This window comes from Scomber japonicus, chromosome 22, assembly GCF_027409825.1.
Source record: "Scomber japonicus isolate fScoJap1 chromosome 22, fScoJap1.pri, whole genome shotgun sequence".
Lineage (NCBI taxonomy): Eukaryota > Metazoa > Chordata > Actinopteri > Scombriformes > Scombridae > Scomber > Scomber japonicus.
Genome location: NC_070599.1, coordinates 3899317 through 3918547, shown reverse-complemented (window position 1 = coordinate 3918547; position 19231 = coordinate 3899317). Strand labels below are relative to the sequence as shown.

The 19231-nt window shown below is 40.3% G+C and overlaps 1 protein-coding gene across 4 annotated transcripts in view; it reads left to right on the top strand.

Annotated features, from left to right (window-relative positions):
• mta2 (metastasis associated 1 family, member 2) overlaps nucleotides 1-19231 on the top strand; it is a 31396-nt gene that overhangs the window by 5946 nt on the left and 6219 nt on the right. For all 4 annotated transcript variants that reach the window (XM_053343863.1, XM_053343862.1, XM_053343864.1 and 1 more), the window contains exons 2-8: nucleotides 5744-5811; nucleotides 7959-8052; nucleotides 14908-15025; nucleotides 16934-16997; nucleotides 17159-17276; nucleotides 17365-17467; nucleotides 17973-18072. In XM_053343863.1, coding sequence (XP_053199838.1) covers nucleotides 5744-5811; nucleotides 7959-8052; nucleotides 14908-15025; nucleotides 16934-16997; nucleotides 17159-17276; nucleotides 17365-17467; nucleotides 17973-18072 — 665 coding nt within the window. The remainder of the gene's footprint in view (nucleotides 1-5743; nucleotides 5812-7958; nucleotides 8053-14907; nucleotides 15026-16933; nucleotides 16998-17158; nucleotides 17277-17364; nucleotides 17468-17972; nucleotides 18073-19231) is intronic.

The window sequence follows — 19231 nt, the reverse complement described above, 5'->3', positions numbered from 1 at the left end:
CCCCCCTCCAAAAACAGGGACACTAGGAGACGCTGCGCAGTCATTGTCTATCGGGCTTGGAGCGCTCCCCCAAAATGCCGTTGACCCTACACTCAACGGTGTTACCTTAACAGCTCCAAACACACAAGGAGCACTTCGCTGCTCTTTCTCTGCGCTCCAGCAGACATGAGTTGAGTCTCACTGGGCCACATGCTTGTTTGAGGGAGAGTAGCAGGAGAAGGGGGGTAGGGGTGGGGGGGTTGTGACAGGCTGTTGGTGGGACGTCACTGCAGTCTGGTTGGAGGCGGGTCAGATGCACTTTGGCCTGACTCTGGAGATGGTCCATCTCAGCTGCAACTCAGCACAAGCTCAGTGTGTTTGAACTGCTATTAGAAACACAAACACAACACAGCGTGGTTTGACCTGGCAGTAAAGGAAAAACACGCTAAAAAATAACGCCTCCTGTACCGTTCATGATATTCTGAATCTAGTCGGACATCAGGAATCATCTGCTTTATCCTACTGAGTTCCATGTGTGACTGTACTGAGGTCAGTATTTGAGGACATGTGCTGCATGTGTGGAGCTGAATGTTAAACACACTGCACACTGTCTGATCATCGCTCCGCTGCAGGCTAACCCACTGACCTCTCAACCTTTTTTGATGTGACCCTGCAGAAAGCCACACAGAAGCTCCTCTACGTGCCCACTGACAGCACACACATTACTCACACCACAGCCAAAAAACCTGAACCAGTAACAACAGGAAAACCACTTTAGCTTCTGGGTTTAGTCCAAGTAGACTGCAGGATGTTTGATGGACAATAGCTGATAGCTTTACTCTATCTCAGTGGCTTCTGTACAATCCATCCTAACCCTATTTCATTGATGTGTTTCCTCCTCTGACACATTGATCTCACTGTTAATAAGAGCTCAGCGGAGGAGCAGGCAGACTGTAAGGAGCTCAAGGGCCCGATGGAGGCTCAGGCCTGTTGGCACCTTGCGGACTCATTGTACTCATTAAGTTCTACTGACAGAAACCAGCGTACGCTACAGTACCATTGATCTCTGTAGCTTTATTAGATCTGCATGATTAAAGGTCCGTCCACACAAGGAACCGTAACTATAGCTACAACCATAACGATGTGAGCATCCACACTTGTAAACTGGGGCGTCAAACATGCTGTTAAAATGGATATTGATGATTTGTTACTGCTGTATGTTGCACAGATGAATAAAAAGGGTGAGAGTTCACAGAGAGGTTTCGCTCAGAAGTATTTGAGGACACTAGCTGCTGTGATGTTTCAGTATTTACAGACCAAACTGATCAATGGCAGTAGAAGTTGAAGTAGGGCTGGGTGATTATGGCAAAAATCAAAATCACAATTAATTGAACTTTTAACCTGGATTACGATTAATGAACCATCATCTCCACACATGATGAACAATGATGTATTTTCACAGTTTGTTTAGTTTAGTATTTTATACTGCTGCCCTCACACATGAGAATCTTTAGGGAGGTAAAATAAAGATGTTTTAAGGTGTGACGCTGTGGTTAATGTCTAGTTTACTTGATTACAACTATGTAAAGATCATGGTTTGGGTTCAAATCATCACTGGAGACTGAAGTTTTAAATTCCTTAAAGATATGCAACCTTTGCTGTCATGGCAACAGTGAACACCACCATTAATTGACATGAGCAAGATTAAGTCCATTAGAGTCTCCAAATGTCAGTTTCCATTATTTTTCTATGAATTGCCCAGCCCTAAGTTGAAGCATTATTGTGCTGTGGCACACACAGTGTAAGCATGGTGGTATAATAAAGGGAGACAAACCTATCTTTAAAAAAAAATCAACTCTGGGTGGCATTCTGCTCCAAATGTGATCACTTGAACCAATCAAGTGCATCTGTCTGTGGTAAAAAAGAAAAGTCAGTCAGTTTCTAGAAGAAGACAATGAAGTTTTATTGGAGATGTTGAGGTTGGATGCAGACTGTATTGTACCGTATGGTTTAAGGGAAGGATTTTTTGGCTGATAGAAATATCATTCATCAAATCATTCTGAACGTGATCCCAACGATATCATTAGTTGTGGTGTTAGACTACACCATCCACTTGGGTTACAGCCATATTTAGAACTATGTATTTATAGGTATGATGTCATCCTTGGTGTGGATTGCCCTTTAGTCAAATATTGATTAGTTGCCAACTGTTTCAATAACCAATTAATTGTTTTGAGTCATTAAAAAAAAATGAGTCCAAATGATCTGATTTGAGCTCTTCTAATATAAATATGTTCAGGTTTCTTCAGTCCTCTGTGACAGTAAACTGAATATCTTTGTGTTAGACATTTGAAAAGCTGCTTATCAATTAATCAACAGATGAATCAATAATGAAAAAAATCATTAGTTAAAGTCCTAATCTTAATCTTGACCTGTATATAGCAGAAAACAAGTTTATAATGTTGAAGATTTTTTCTACCAAGAAGCTATAAATGAAATGCACCAGTGTTTAATATGGTCTTAAAGTTAACAGCACAACAACAGTCAAATAAGCAGTATACTATCAGCTACAGGATCATGTAGATGAGGAAATGTGTCATAAAAGAATGAGGAAGTGGCACTGAGACACTCACTCAGTAACTGGCTCAGTCCTCTACTAACTAATCTTCTAGACATCATTGAGAGATGATTGAGGCTTAAACAGTGAAGAAGTGTCAGTCCCAGTGTGGGGAAATGTTCTAAACATAATGGACACTGACTCTAGTAGGGTTATCAACAAGTTTGCGTGCGTCTCTCAGGCCTGCAGGAGTCAAGAGCTTATTTCTTGGCACTTGATGTTAATTTGGCAGCACTCTGTGGTCAGAGGGAATTGGGACTTTGTGTTAGTGACCCCATTTGAATAAGTGGTGTAACTGTTAAGTGAGCATTTAGCTAGAGAAAACACTCTGCCTGTCATAATTCATGTCAAAAATCCAAATATTCTATTGTTTAAAGACTGTGTAAAGTGAATTCAGACATTTTCTTCTAAACGCATTAAATAGGTCATAAATGTATTTCTAAAAAAGGTGTAAAAAGCATTTCAACCATTTAGATTTGAATTGTGGAGCTAGGCTTCACAAACTGTGTTTCAACATTTCTGTGTTCAGGATTTAGTGGGGGGGTCTGAAAATCATAAACCCGCCCCTACTGCTGTAGAGGTATAAATACATTCAGCACACACTACCACTACTACAGTCTACAGTTAGCCAGTTAGCTGAGCTAGCAGCCGAGTTAGCCGGCGAGCTAGCAGCTGAGTTAGCAGCAGAAAGCTCTCAGACGTAGCGTCCATGTTTCTGGTAGAGGTGGTGACTTTGATTGACAGGTGACACTTGGTAGGGGGCGGGGTTTCAGAGAACTTGGCGGGCACTCCCACAGTGTTGGGTAGCAGAGAAAGAGGCTGATTTTTACACAACTTTGAAGCCTAATTTCATATATTTGGTGATTATTTTAATCATTCAAATTTGGCAGGGTGGTTAACAACACACTTTTCTGTGGTATGTCAAACTCAGAACACATATTTATTCTTACTTTACACAGACTTTAAGCTTCTGAAATGAAGAAAGAGAATAGTTTCATGTTCGTATTTTGGTCATATTCAGCGTTGACGTATACAAAGACTGAGAATATGTGCTTGCATGTATGCGGTTGGTCAACGCAGCATGATGTTAGGTTGCATTCAGGCTAAAGTTGAGTCTGGTTCAACGTTTTGCTTGAAGGCTACTGCATTCTTTTGCTTTGCTGTCTCCACTCCTGCAGCATAAACACACTCCCCCATTCTAAAGAATCAGAGGGCTGCTGTTTTTCACACATCTGTTCTCAACCAGTTAGTTTTTGAAGGGAAGTCTTTCTCAGTTTTGTGTCTACTACAACTGACTGTGAGTATTTCCTAACAGAAGCAGAGTTTTGGGACTTTATGTACACTTAAGATTATGGGTAGGGACATTCTCACAAAACTCACAGTTGGGTCATATCACTAGAACCTTATCAAACATATTGAAGAGACCTGACAGAGCCAAGAATGTCAGAAAAACCCAAGAAGACTCAAAGCTGCTACTACTTCTGTTAAAGTCATATTTCAGATATCTCTTAAAATGTGCTTTTGCTGTATTACTGGGTCTGATTGTAGATCAATGAGTGGAAAAGATGAATTTAAATATGAATACTTCCTGAATGCACATGTGTAGATAGGAGGAAACTGTGATGGTGTGTATGCTAATAAGGTTACTTCCACTAGTGGCTCTACAGGACTGATGAGTGGAGTGAATGATGATGAAGCCCAATGACAATTAAACTGCTCAACTTGCTTTTTTTTTTTGTTATTGCTCGTCTTCCTCATTGTGTTGTGTTCATATAGTTGGTGAAGCACTGAGATGCTGAAAGGTTGTGTGTGTGTGTTTTTCCAGTTGAGTAGACTGGTTTTCTTGGCGATCGTTAAGGCGATCCGAGCGACTTCTCCCGAGAGAGAGAGAGAGAGAGAGAGAGAGAGAGAGAGAGAGAGAGAGAGAGAGAGAGAGAGAGAGAGAGAGAGAGAGAGAGAGAGAGAGAGAGAGAGAGAGAGAGAGAGAGAGAGAGAGAGAGAGAGAGAGAGAGAGAGAGAGAGAGAGAGAGAGAGAGAGAGAGAGAGAGAGAGAGAGAGAGAGAGAGAGAGAGAGAGAGAGACCTAGGATGGAGGAAGAGTTTGAAGTGTGTTCTTAGGACAGGACCCTAAAGAACACTACATATGCCTGTATACATGTTGTTGGTAGTGTGCTGAATAAAAGAAAATAACATCAAAAGTTAAATATGGAGGACGATGATATCACTGTAAATTTTTTAAATATTGCACATTATTGGCAACTTGTAAGTGATCTTGTAGCTAACCGTGCTTTGTTAGGTGCAGCGCTGCTCTCAGGACAGTTAGCAGTGGTACATTTGCATAAATTGTCCGTTATTGGTGAGACATAACAGATTAGCATCCTGACCACAGGTGTGTTGACCCAACCTGGTGTTATCAGGTCTGCCTCACTGGCTTTTAGTGATGGAGGGAACTGAGAAGCTATAGGGCTGGGAAATCAATCCATATCCATATCGTCTCAGATTCTTCATATGGTGATATGGAATAAGTGTTGTCTTTTCCTGCTTTTAAAGGCTTATTTACAGTAAAAATGAGCTTAACAGACTGTTCTATGTTCTGCCTTTATGCACTTAGTCATTATATCCACATTACTGATGATTATTTATCAAAGCACCGATAGTCATCCCTACTATATTGTCCAAATATCAATATTGAGGTATTTGGTTAAAAATATTGTGATATTTGATTCTGCCCATATCACCCAGCTCTACTTGATAGAGATATTGATATCAATATATGTGAAAAGGACCAGTTGTTATTGTCACTTCATATTCACTCACTTCTCCTTCTTGTTCGTGTTTATCCTCCACTTCTCTCCTTCTGGTTGGCTCTCACGCAAAGAATGATGGGAGTCTTTTCCCTCTGCCAGAACAACGCTGCTACACTTATGATTTATCTGCTCGACCGTATCGAGGCATTTTTTACTATTTTACTCGATACTATATCGAGAAATTGGCGCTATTATTAATTTTGAGTGATTTCTTTACTATTTAATAACGGAAAGTAAACTATTCTGTTGATAGAAGAATATTTCTTATGATTAGAATTTCCTGACGCTTTGATGTACATATTCTCCTCATCTAATCTATGTTGTATGTTCTTCTCTTCCAGATTACGTGTACTTTGAGAACTCCTCCAGCAACCCTTACCTGATCCGCAGAATAGAAGAGCTCAACAAAGTAAGTCCTTTCTCCAGCTTCAGCTTCAATAACATGTGCTAGTGTCATACCTTTTATCTAGGCTGTGTTTTCCTGTCCAGATTGGATCAGCTGTAGCTAACGAGATTGAATAAGAGATTCAAAAGGGTTGAAAACAAGACGTGAGTTCAGTAGAATGATATAGAACATGATTCCACAATCACACAGCTTCTCCCTCAGCCTTCCCTGATGCTGTCACTGATCTGTGCTTCAGGAGCCACTTACAGTACACAACCCAGCAGCAGCAGCAGCAGCATATGACACAGGCTTGTTTCCCAGTCAAAGATTAAGCTCATTTATGTAACACTCTTATATTGAAGGGCTTGTGCTGAGCACCAGGAGGACTGTATGGTCCTGAGTGCTAATGGCTGCTGTGCACGATGAATGGATAGTAGCAGAGAGAGAGAGAGAGAGAGAGAGAGAGAGAGAGAGAGAGGCCAGCTCTCCAGGTCCAAGCAGGAATGTGAAGCACACATTGGAGTGTTGTCTCCTCTTTTCATCACAGAGGAGACATCTCACCTTTTTTACATCACACAAAGACCACATACACTGTCATCTGCTGAGCACACTGTCAGGAACATCACACACACATCACATACACATCACACACACATCAGCTGTCTGCTTCAAACTGCTGGACACTGGATCTTTAGCATATTATCATATAGAATACATTGTCCAAATCCTCAACTTTAAGTACTGTTCATAGCTGCTATATTTCAAACTGATCCTCAGCCAGAAATGAGTCGTTTTTACCAGCAGGAGTGCATTAAAAAAAAGAGAGAGAGAAAAAAGTAGCAGTCACATGTATTGGCAACCATGGCTATAGAAAGCTATTGCAGCTTCACCATAGAAACCAATAGATAGAACAACAGATGGCTGCTGAGAAGTATTAAGTATAATGTCCACATTAAGAAACTTGATTTCATTTAGTTAAGGGCTGCAATTAAAATGTTTTTATTTTTATTTTCAATGTATCTATTGGTTATTTTCTTGATTAATTGATTATCGGTGTGGTCTGTAAAATGCTTAAATAGTGAAACATATCCATCAGAAGGTTTTAGTCACATTTTATGGGTCAATGATATTTTTTGGTGTCCATGTGGTTTAGTTTAGATTTAAAGGGTTAAAATGTGAAAATAAACGTATGAATAACTTCACACATTCTTTTTTTGTGGACCCAGCATCAAATTTCTGCTTTTAATCCATTTAGAGAGAATATATTAGAGGATTATGGCAAAAATGTCTAAGTGGTGTAACCATATAAACACCATATCAACTAGTTTGGCATGATCTTACATTATAACTTTTATATTAAATAAAGCTAATGGAATACTATTGTTCTAAATATTACATTTCATCTGGAGAATCATGGAGATCAGGAAACATTTACATTTAATATTTATCATTGTTTTGTGGTTACACCATTGGACATTTTCAGGAGCATTCAGTCTTACTTTTGGTAAAAAATGGTGCAAATGTCATTTAAATGAGATACAAGCAACAAAAATACTAAATGTACATTTAAACAAACCTGATGCTGCTTTTAAGAGATGTTTGAACCTTGCCAACACTTATTTGTTATTGACCCTTACACGATTAAACCTCAAAGATAACTGCTTAATTATTTTAGAGGAGTGTTAAAACCATTAAATATTCATATTTGGGAAGTTGGACATGTCAGTTTATGCAATTGTCTCCTAAAAATGATTTTAAATTATTATAATGACTGCTAATCAATTTTCAGTCAATTGATTAATAGTTGCAGATGTAATATATTTATTTGACAGGGACAGTGTGTTAACAAGTATGATTTCATGAGGATGACTTATGATTGCAGTGTTGTACTGTAGTCATACATCATCATTCCTCTTTAGTAACAGCTTATATATTTTAACTTTAAAATATATATCCCCAAAATGAATTTATTTGTGGAAAAATATGAAATATGTTAAAAACCCTAAATACAGTGAAGGAGGAGCTTTACATGAACAGTTACCACCATGTTACCATGTCAACATGAGCAAACAGAGAGAAGTGTATGAATATCACAGATGTACTGTAGTCACGGCAGCGTTTTTTATTATTACGTCTCTAACTTGTCCCCTTTGTCCCACCCCACTTTCCAGACAGCCAATGGGAACGTGGAGGCCAAGGTGGTGTGTCTGTTCAGGAGGCGAGACATCTCAGGCAACCTCAACACTCTGGCTGACAGCAACGCAAGTGAGTAGCACCCACAGAACCCCCCCCCCCCCCCCCCCCCCATCAGCCTCCGCTCTGCTCAGTGTGAGAGCAGCTATGATCCGGCTCGCTGCCTTTAATGAAGCTCATCCTCATTGTGTTTCACATAAAAGCCTCACTGCACCTCTTCAGCTTTTTATATGCTGTAAATTACACCAAAAGCCTGATTCAGAGGTGAAGGAAGTCCAGCACTTTGTCTTTCATTTCATTTAGTGCAGTACTCTGAGCTGCGTGTGTGTGTGTGTGTGTGTGTGTGTGTGTGCATATATATGATGTGGGTCCTCAGCTGCTGGTCACAATCTCCTTTTTTAATTTTATTTTATTTTGAATTTTTCTTTTTTCTTTTTTGCCAGTTTCCTTGTATTTAAATGTGAGTATTTTTATAAGACGACTTTATTAATTCTGCGTTTGTTCCTGCTTTTTAATCTTGTTGGGACGACTGGAATGATGTCACTGATGATGTCATATCAGTCTCAAGTCTTATTTAAACTGAGAGTCTGAATCCATCATCTTCATCTAAGGTGCAAAGTCAGCAGGAAAAAAAAGTGAGAGCATGATTTAGATCTGATTTTAATATTAATCATTTCATCTATTCAGCTGCTGATGTCATTTTAATGTTTCACCTTTTAGCTTTTACAGCTCAGTCAAACGATGTTAAACCCCACCGGAGTGATTTCTTAGAGATGGAGTCATAATAGTAATAATCACTCCTCATTGTTTAAATCAACATATCTCTGTAGTACAGTGTCAGTATGTGCCTGCCCCGCCCCCATCTACCCCCTCCCCACACCCCGCCCTGATCAGCCCATAAGCCCAGTCCTCCGTCTTGTGTGTGTGTGTGTGTGTGTGTGTGTGTGTGTGTGTGTGTGTGTGTGTGTGTGTGTGTGTGTGTGTGTGTGTGTGTGTGTGTGTGTGTGTGATCACAGAGCCGAGGAGGAGGAGGTGGGTTAGGGAGGGGGGGGTGTGGAGGTAGTGGGGTGGTGCTAATGGCATGCAGACTACTGAAGCCTGATCACATTCACTCATTACCCCCCACCACCAGACCCCCCCCCCCACCCTTCCCCCTCCCACCTCCTCCTCCTGGGCTGCAGTGCTCCAGACAAAGACATTCACACACACACATACACTAACACACACACATTCTACACCTCAAAATGGATGCGTTAATGCTGCCTTTTTTTTTTTTTTCCTCCACTGGGCTCATCACCACACACACACACACACACACACACACACACACACACACACACACACACACACACACACGGATGCTAAGTGTTTGTTCACTGGTCATGTGTGGACAACAGATCATGTGTTGTCAGAGTGTCTGGACTGCACCTCTTTACATTCTCCCTCTTTTTTAAAGACCGGTGCATCAAATAAAGACCATGTGATCATTCTACACTGATCATCATGCATCCACCTACTGAAAGCATCATCACTCTATATAGTTATTATCAAACCACGTCATTCATCTCATCGTGATTAAATGTGGATGTTTCTCGCCCGTTAACACCTAAAGCTGAAACAGCTGATCAACAGGAACAGCCTCTCTTCTTCTCTTCTCTTCTCTTCTCTTCTCTTCTCTCCTCTTCTCTCCTCATCGTCTTCCTCCATTCAACAAACACATGCGCACGTCACAGCCAGCAGATACTCTGCTGAGTCAAAGCTGTGCTCAGCCCCCCACCCCACCCCCACCCTGCTCTCCATCATCACCTCCACCATCACCTCCATCCACTCAACCTGCTGCCAGTTTTCTCCTCATAGTGTGTGTCCCCTAGTAGTGTGTGTGTGTGTGTGTGTGTTGAATGTGGTGTAGATTATAAAGACTTGTGACATCACTTCCTCCTTCACTCATTCACTGGTCACTACAGTTTACTCCTATAGTTAACCATACATTGAGATTTTTGGATTTTTGGTATGTGTATAGTCACACAGTGGTCATTTTCACATCTATAACAAGTATTGTAGGATTATTAGCAACACACTCAAATCCATTGAAGAGGATCATTTACTTGTGTGTTCTTAAAATGTTCATTTGTTTCTGTAGAAATCAGTAAAACATACATCAAACATTATTGCTGAACATATTGGAGCTGCAACTAGTGATTAGAGCCCGATCAATATATTGGTTGGCTGATATTACCCATTAATCATATCAGTATCAGTCAAGTTTACTGTTTCAGTGCACTGATGTCATTCTATACAATACAAGTTTAGTGTTCAACTGTAATATATATCATATAAAATATCATACCTTCATTACTAGGCATGGGCCGGTATGAAATTCTCAAGGTATGATAACCTTAGGTAAAAATATCACGGTTTCACGGTTTCACGGTATTATTATTACGGCTATAAAATGTGATATTTTGAAATGTCTGTATTTAAAATTAAAAAAAAAGTTTTTTTCCCATTGAATGGTCTTTTATTTTTAGTAAATATGTATTTAAAATAAATGATAATAAAAAATAACTGAATTATTTCTAAATAAAAAAAAAAAGTGCAGTCCTTCAACTGAGGCTAAACCTGCAACTCAAGTCACGACATAAATTGATTATTTTTTGTGAGAAAAAAACCAAAATGCAAATAAATGCAATCACTGAACCTGTGGCTCAAGATATCAGAACATAAATAATTGAAAAAAGTAAAAACACTTCTAAGATAAATATAAATAAATAAATGCAGCAGGAGCTTAAAACTGAATCAACAGTTTTTGGAGACTTGCTCACTATAGGATGTATTTCCTCCTCGCGCTGCTACTGTCCGGGACCTTCTTCCTCCAAGACGCGGCCGTCTGTCTTTTTACGGTAGGTATAAATACAGCCGACTTGGTCCTTTTAGACGGGGGGAAAGTTCGGGGGGCTCGCCTCCTTCAGCCATCATACAGCCTGCAGAGCTACCTGCTTGTGACAGCAACCGGAGTACGGGAGGGGTTGTCTTTATGCTGCAGCTGCACACGACCAGGGACCTCCACTCTCTCTCTGACCAGACGTCACATTAAAAAAAAACCTGCTCATACCGCAGGAACGGTATGACGGAAATTTTTAGTGGTTTTGAAACCGTGACTTTTTCATACCGTGGTATACCTTGAAACCGGTAACCGGCCCATGCCTATTCATTACCAAATCTGTAGTGTGTGTATCCATATATTCTGTACGTATAATATTATTGGCCAATATATTGATATCAACATTTTTAAAATCCCTAATATGGTTATTGTTATTGGCCCCAAAAATCCAGTATGGGTCACACTCTACTAATGGTTATTTTCATTATAGATTCATGTTGATTCTTTTCTCAATGAAGCTTTTGGTTTCTAAAATGTCAGTAAATGATAAAAAAAAATGTCGATGACCGTCTCCCAAAGCTCAGCAGTCCACAGCTGTTTACTGCCAGAGAGGATAAAACCAGAACATACTCACATTTAACAAGCTGGATGTTTCTTTACTGAAAAAAGACTCCAAATTATGAATCAAGCATCAAAGTAGTTGGTGATTAATTTTCTGTCAAATGACTAATCAGTTAATCAACTAATCTAATAATACAGTTAACTCACAATTACAGTTGGTTTCATGCATTCATGACTAGAGATGAGCTGGTGTATCTTTATACTGAACACCACCAGCCATGTTTATTACTGTCATTACTGTCATGATGATGATGATTATCAGCTTCTTCACACAGCTGCTCGCTCTCTTTTATTTAGTTTAGCCATGAAGAAGAAAGTTAGAGAGAGAGATTCTCTCTGCCTTTTAAAACACAAATTTTAACCGTTCACACTCAGGAGATTACACTTTTTATTCAATCAGGATAAATTAATCAAGTCAAATGAATTAGAACAGAATATAAGAGACAGTGAGCTGCATTTAATGTGATTTTCAGTCTGAAACTTTAAACAAGCTGCTTTTGTTCAGACAGCACTAATGGAAGGATTTCAGGACGATGATGATGATGATGACAATAATAATCATGTTTACAGTGATATTATTAGCCACCATAATTATAGCATGAACATTTGATACCAGCAAATCTCCAGACAGTCAGTGAAGTCTGGATGTGGCTTTAAACTCAATCCACTTGTGTCTTCTACACATGTACATACAGGACCTGGTCTGTGACACACACACACACACACACACACACACTGATCCTGTACCAGTGATGAAGAGGAGTACAGGATCTGCTCACGTCTACTTAAAGCTCTGCTCTATCTGCCTCATCGTCCTCTTCCTCCCTCCTGCTTGCACACATCAATTCTTTGTGCAGAACAAAAGGCCCTTGATCTGTCCCCGAGGGCCACAGCACACAACGGGTTAACTCAGACTTGCCTTGTGTCTTTGTCAGTGCGAAGAAAGTGTGTGTGTGCATGTGTGTGTGCAAGGAGTGTGTTACTGTTCTGTGTGCGCCTGAAGTGCTTGTCGCTCCTTCTGTGTATTTGTGTTTTCTTCGTGTGTGTGTGTGTGTGGGGAGTTGGGGATACATGTTTGGGGGGAGGGGGGGATGGGCGCCTCAGGTTTGGTACACAGGGTTTCCTACTTTGTCTGGCAGGGACTAGCCGGACAGGGGGAGGAGGGGGGGAGGGGGGTTGAGAGGTTAACAGAAAAGGGGTGTGGCTTGAGGTAGCGTCCCTCTCTCTCTCTCTTTCTCGCTCTCTCTCTCTCTCTCTCCCCCTTGTCCTCACTGACAGGGTTTCCTGTGGCTGAGTGCAGGGGCGGAGTCCACGGAGATGGAGCGATATAGTCCCTCCCCTCCAGCTTGCAACAAATTACTCACCCGCCTGAAATTAGGAATGCGCAATCTAGTGGCCGAACACACACATACACATACACACACACACACACACACACACACACACACACACACACACACACACACACACACACACACACACACAGAGCCGCTTACTGGCTGGAACATGGCAGTCACATGGGTTTGGTAATGTGAAACATTTGCATTGTTGTACAGTAAGTCCATTAGTAAATGTGTGTGTGTGTGTCTGTGTGTGTGGATGGCAAAGATCAACCACACAGTTTTAAATGAAGGACTTTCTCGATAACTAAATAGTAGAAATAGCACAAGGAAGCAATTTTCTGTGTAACCTGATGATGAAGTGACCTTTGAACTCTCTTAAAACGCTCCACAGAGAATTAACACACATTAACAGCTGCAATAAGAAAGAGAAAAGCAATAAAAAGCAAAGTAAGAAATTAACCCAGAGGACAAAAAAAACTGCAGGTCAGTACATAAAGGTCTGAGGCTTGAGGCCACACACACACACACACACACACACACACACACACACACACACACACACACACACACACACACACACACACACTACACAGCACTCTCATTCATTTCAATGAGAGCATGTAGTCAGTGTGTAGCTCAGTCACATACATGTAGCTGCTGATATAGTTATAATATAGTAGAATATGATGGAACCCCACTAATCAGCCTCTGTACCCAAATGATGAATGAATGAATGAATGAAGTCATATAAAGAAACTTTTACAATAGACCTGTATAGTGATGATGATGATGATGATGTAACAGTTTGCATTGTTTCCCACAGAATTTTGAGACTATGGTGGTTAGACCTCAGTCGGACCCTCTGGGGGGGGTCAGGAGTCAAATGCATCATTGTTGTGCACTCAGAGCATAATTAAAAGCTTATATCTATAAAAAAAAGTGTGCTCTAAACAAGTCAGTGCTTTAGTAATTTAAGTACTGGTTGTATAAATATGAATGGATTTTACCAGTTCATAAATGTTCCAAACAAATTATCATAAAAGACTGCAGCTCATATTTCAGCTCTGAATCAAAGAAAGCAGAAGTGAGTATCCAAGTTCAACATATAAAATACTGTTAGATTTAAATATCTTTTTCCGACATTGTGTTTCTTCAAATAACTCAACTACAAATTACCGGCATAAATGAAACTATGACACGCCATCACATGCTGAGTTTATGAATACAGTAACCACACTGTCAAATAAACTCTTTATGAATCGAATCATCACACTGATGCAAAAATGATCCAAAGAGTTTTACCACATTGTTAGTAACAATGCCCAAAAAGCTCTAACACACATACAGAATGCTAGATAAATGTATGGCATAATGATATCATAATCACATTTAAACAGCTGTGTAGTGTTATATAGTCTGAAGCTGTACTGTATGTTTCACCTTTTAGCTTTTACACCCCCCCCCCAACCCCCCATCACATAGCTTTACAGTACAGACAGTGTCTTCTAACCCCATCAGTACACCCACAGGAAGATCAAGTTATGACACAGAGTCACACGTTAGACACACACAAGCCTCGCTACCTAGCAGGAAAATATCAGAGAAAGAGAAACTAGATGAGCATAAAAATGTGTGATGGTGGTTCCAGTTTAAAGTCAGGTAGAGGCCTCACAGTGGATGGAATCACTAGCTGCTGCCATCACAAAGTCTGCTCAGTGAAATAGTTGATGTTTGTGATGCAGCAGCTGCTCAGGACCCAGCAGCCACCTGGAAAAAAGCACTGTGCTGTTTTTACTTGATAAGTTCACTCAGCCTCCTGTCAGAGCAGTAGCTGCAGCTGTGTGTGTGTGTGTGTCTTTTATTTTTTCATTTCCACTTTCTTGTGTGAAGTGTTTTCAGCCTGCAGTGTGTTAACCTTACAAACTTCAAATGACTGTTAGACCTCTTCAGTCAGCAGCAGGCTATTTTACTACTCTATTTGGCATGTTTTTGTTATTTCAGATTGTGGTGTTTTAGTCACGTGAGTAGGAAATCAATGCTGACGCTTTTGTGTGTGTGTGTGTGTGTGTGTGTGTTTTTCAGGAGAGTTCGAGGAGGAGTCAAAGCAGCCGTCGCTGGCTGAACAACAGAAACACCAGCTCAAACACAGAGAACTCTTCCTGTCTCGACAGTTTGAATCTCTACCTGCCACTCACATACGGTACGACCTCACTGACACACACACGCACACACACACACACACACACGCACACACACACAGAGCAGCTGTCATCTACATGTTCAGCATTAAAGACAAGAGTATTTCAACTTTGGGTCATAATGAACAAACTGTTAGAAAGATGATGATACATGTAAAGCAACAGGAGCGTAATGTTACATTCCTTCTTTATTGAGAGCTAATTAACAGTGTGGATTATTTTTCTAATCTAAAACAAACTGGTCAAATTTAACCATGAACACTTAAATATGGGGGGGGGGGGGGGGCAACAAACACTAGCTAAGTTCAGACTAAACATAGCTGATAGTTCACCCACTGATCCAGCTTCATCATACAGTTGAACCCAGACACCCACTTATATTTCAGATTCATGTTGTCCATTCTTCTCAGCTGCTGATGAATACATATTCAAGTGATGCAGTGATGACTGAGCAGCATCATATCAGACTTACTCATGCTGATGAATTGTAGAGGTGATATCCCTGTTTCATCTGTTTGGACACATTTGGACACATTTGCCCAATCTTTGTTGTTACCTACAGTATTTGAACTCACCTCCCTTCAGTGATGTACAGGTGTGTTTAGGTGCAACAACACCACCATGCTTACCGCACTATACACTATAGACATGTTTGGTTAGTATTCAGTCTCCTGCTGAAGATCAGAACTTGGTTTAAAAGACGCATACAGACTCCATTTCTCAGTTTCACTTTCACATTGAAATTCTGAGGTTGAACTTTGTGGGAAAACCCCTCCCAGTCCATTATAACATACACATGACTCTCATAGAACAAGACAAGTTCAAAAATAGCTGGATCCTACACTTCCCATAATCCCACTCAATAGCTTCTTCCGTCACCATCAAAGCTTCCCTGCTTGTTTAACAAACACCCACGTCTTTCATACTCTACAGGTCCAGTTTTACTTTAACACAAGTGAACAGATCTTAATGTGTAAATTGATGGAGTGTCCCTTTTAATCTGAGAGACATTGAGAGATGCATCAGATTTACTTGTGAAATTTTGACGAAAAAAACAAAAATTAACATCATAATAGTGAATAATATATATTACATAGGGCTGCGTATGGTTTAAAAAATGATGATACCAGTACCAATCCAAGTAGCCTTAAAGTGTTACTGATACCAACTGAGTACTTCATTAGATACCCATTCCACATTTAGTGCACTTGATTTTATCCGGTGTAACAGGCGTGTAGTGTACTTTAAAGTGTTTGTGGCATCTTGGCTGCTGAACTGCTAAGCACGCTAACTCAAATTATCAATACTACTTGATATCGATTGATTTTGGTCGATACTTCAAAAGTACGGATACCAAACCCTAATATTAAAACACACAGACAGACTAAACATGATGTATTGCATTACAGTACTTTTCTCAGCTGTGCTTGCACATCAATACAAAATCATTGTTTTCTCTGAGCTTTTCATTTTGACCAGTTTGCATCAAACTTGACACATCTAATGATCCTGTTCCAGTGTGTGTGTAGCTACATGTAATAAAACACTATTTATGAGCTAAGTTTAGTTTAAAGAAAGTCTCACACATAAGTGACCTTGTACTGCCCGATCCTTACATGTGGAACGTGTACATGACACTGCTGTGAGGTTTTCACATGAATGTGAGGTTTGACTTCACCATCATTATCCTCTCATTGTTATTGTGTTGTATGCCTTTCATTTCTACAGTGACAGAAACTCCTTATGGTACAATGCAATGCTTTTTAAATATATATAATGGCTGCAAATTGTGGCATCATTATATTATCATTGTATTGAGTCGATTAGAAGGGATATTTGCACCTTTAGAGACCGTAGACTACTACATCTTTGTCATACCGCTCTCTGAATGCTCCTCTCTGTCTCCTCAGGGGGAAATGTAATGTCACCCTCCTCAATGAAACAGATGTCTTGGCCGGCTACCTAGAGAAAGAGGTAAGAAGCCATCTGTTCATTCCTCACCAGCTCATTACTATGAGGCGCATCTACTTCGGGTTTTTTGTTGGTTTGTTTTTACCATTTCATACTGTCAAAAGAATTATACGTTAACCGAGCCTTCGGCAAGCAAGTCATTTTTTCTTGTGTGTTCTGTCCAGGATTGTTTCTTCTACTCGCTGGTGTTCGACCCGGTGCAGAAGACCCTGCTGGCAGACCAGGGAGAGATCCGGGTGGGCTCCAAGTATCAGGCAGAGATCCCTGACAAGCTAGCTGAAGGTGAGCAGTACACTGACATTTTGAGATACCCAGAAAACAGTTTGTACTAGTAAAATGTCCTGACTTCCTCTTCCTCTGTGTGTCTCAGGTGAATCAGACAACAGGATCCAGGAGAAGCTGGAGACCAAGGTGTGGGACCCTAACAACCAGCTCAAAGACCCTCAGATCGACCAGTTCCTGGTGGTGGCAAGGTAACGCTTCCCCCTGCTGTCTGTCTTCCAGTTGCATCATCACCACATCCTGTTGCCATGGTGACTTGTGACCATCAGCGAGGCTGATTTTTTTAGGAAATGCATGAATTGACATCAAGTTCAATAATGGAAATGAAAGGAAATGATTTCTTTCTCATGGTTTTACAAAGAAGACCAACTGGCTGCAGTTAATAGAAGACTTATTCAACACACGATGTGTACTGATGGTGCAACACAAGTGTAATCATGAACTTTCTTTGTCTTTTTAAGGAAATCCATGTAAAGTTTCTTTTTGGAGGGAATTATCCTGCTGCTTATAAAGTGCTCTAACAGCACACACACGCCATCTAGTGGCCATTTAATGAACATTCACCAAGACACAAAAATCATCCTCTAGTCAGAAATCTGATTTTTAGATTCAGTGTGATTCCACTTTTTGGGGATAATATTATATGTGATGTCAGTAACAGTTCTTTGTGTGTGTGTGTGTGTGTGTGTGTTACAGAGCTGTGGGGACATTCGCTCGCGCCCTAGACTGCAGCAGCTCCATCCGTCAGCCCAGCCTCCACATGAGTGCAGCTGCAGCTTCCAGAGATATCACACTGGTGAGACACACACACTTTTAATGAAAAAATACAGTCAAATAAGTACAGTACACAGTCACATTAAGACAAAAACCATTGTTCAACACTATCTTAAACTGTTGTAGGGATAAAAATGAGTCTCTGTGGGAGTCCTGAAGCTTATTGCACCATTGAGCAGCATGTTTGCATAGTTCTTTTTTCCATGCAGTGATATTATCACCTCTTCACATCATAAGTGTAACTAGAAAAGATTTGTACAGTCTGTTTTTAAAAAAAAAGTTAATAACTTAGATCAGGGGTGTCAAACATGCGGCCCGCTGAGGGAAGCAATACGGCACTCTATCCTTTCTGTGTTCTTTTCCTTCCTTACATCTGTCCTTCCTTCCTTCCTTTTTTCCTCTCTAACTTTCTTTTTTCCTTTCTTTGTTCCTTCCTTCCTTCTGTCCTTCCTTCTTTCCTTCCTTCCTTCTGTCCTTCCTTCCTCCCTTCCTTCCTTTTGTCCTTCCTTCATTTCTTCCTTTCTCCCATAAGAAAGAAGGAAGGAAAGATCCTTCCTTCTTTCCTTCCTTCCTTCCTTCCTTCCATCTGTCCTTCCTTCATTTCTTCCTTCTGTCTTTCCTTCCTTCATTTCTTCCTTCCTTCCTTCCTTCCTTCCATCTGTACTCCCTTCCTTCCTTCCTTCCTTCCTTCCTTCCATCCATTTGTCTTTCCTACCTTTCTTCCCTCCTTCCTTTTGTCTGTCTGTCTTTCCTTCCTTCCCTTCTAATTTCCTTCCTTTCTTCCTTCTTTCCCTCCATCTTTTTAATGATCCTGCCCACATGAGATGAGATTGGTCTGTATGTGGCCCTTGAATGAGAATGAGTTTGACACCTCTGATTTAGATGCTGGCATTATGGATGTAGATTTAAAGATGAAAATAAGAGAGATTCAGTTACATCATGTAAGAAGGCAGTAGAGTTACAGAGAGGTAAAAGTAATATTATAGCAGCTAATTGTACTGCAGGGACACAAGTACATACAGCTTTATTTAACACCAAGCAGCCAGCAGCATTACATCAATCCTGCTTACTGACTATTAACTATTCATGTAGTAGATGTTGTTTTCTGTAGCAATAATTTATTTGTCAATCTTAATGATCAGCAATTTATTAGCTAGTTAACTGGGTTAAATCTAACTTAA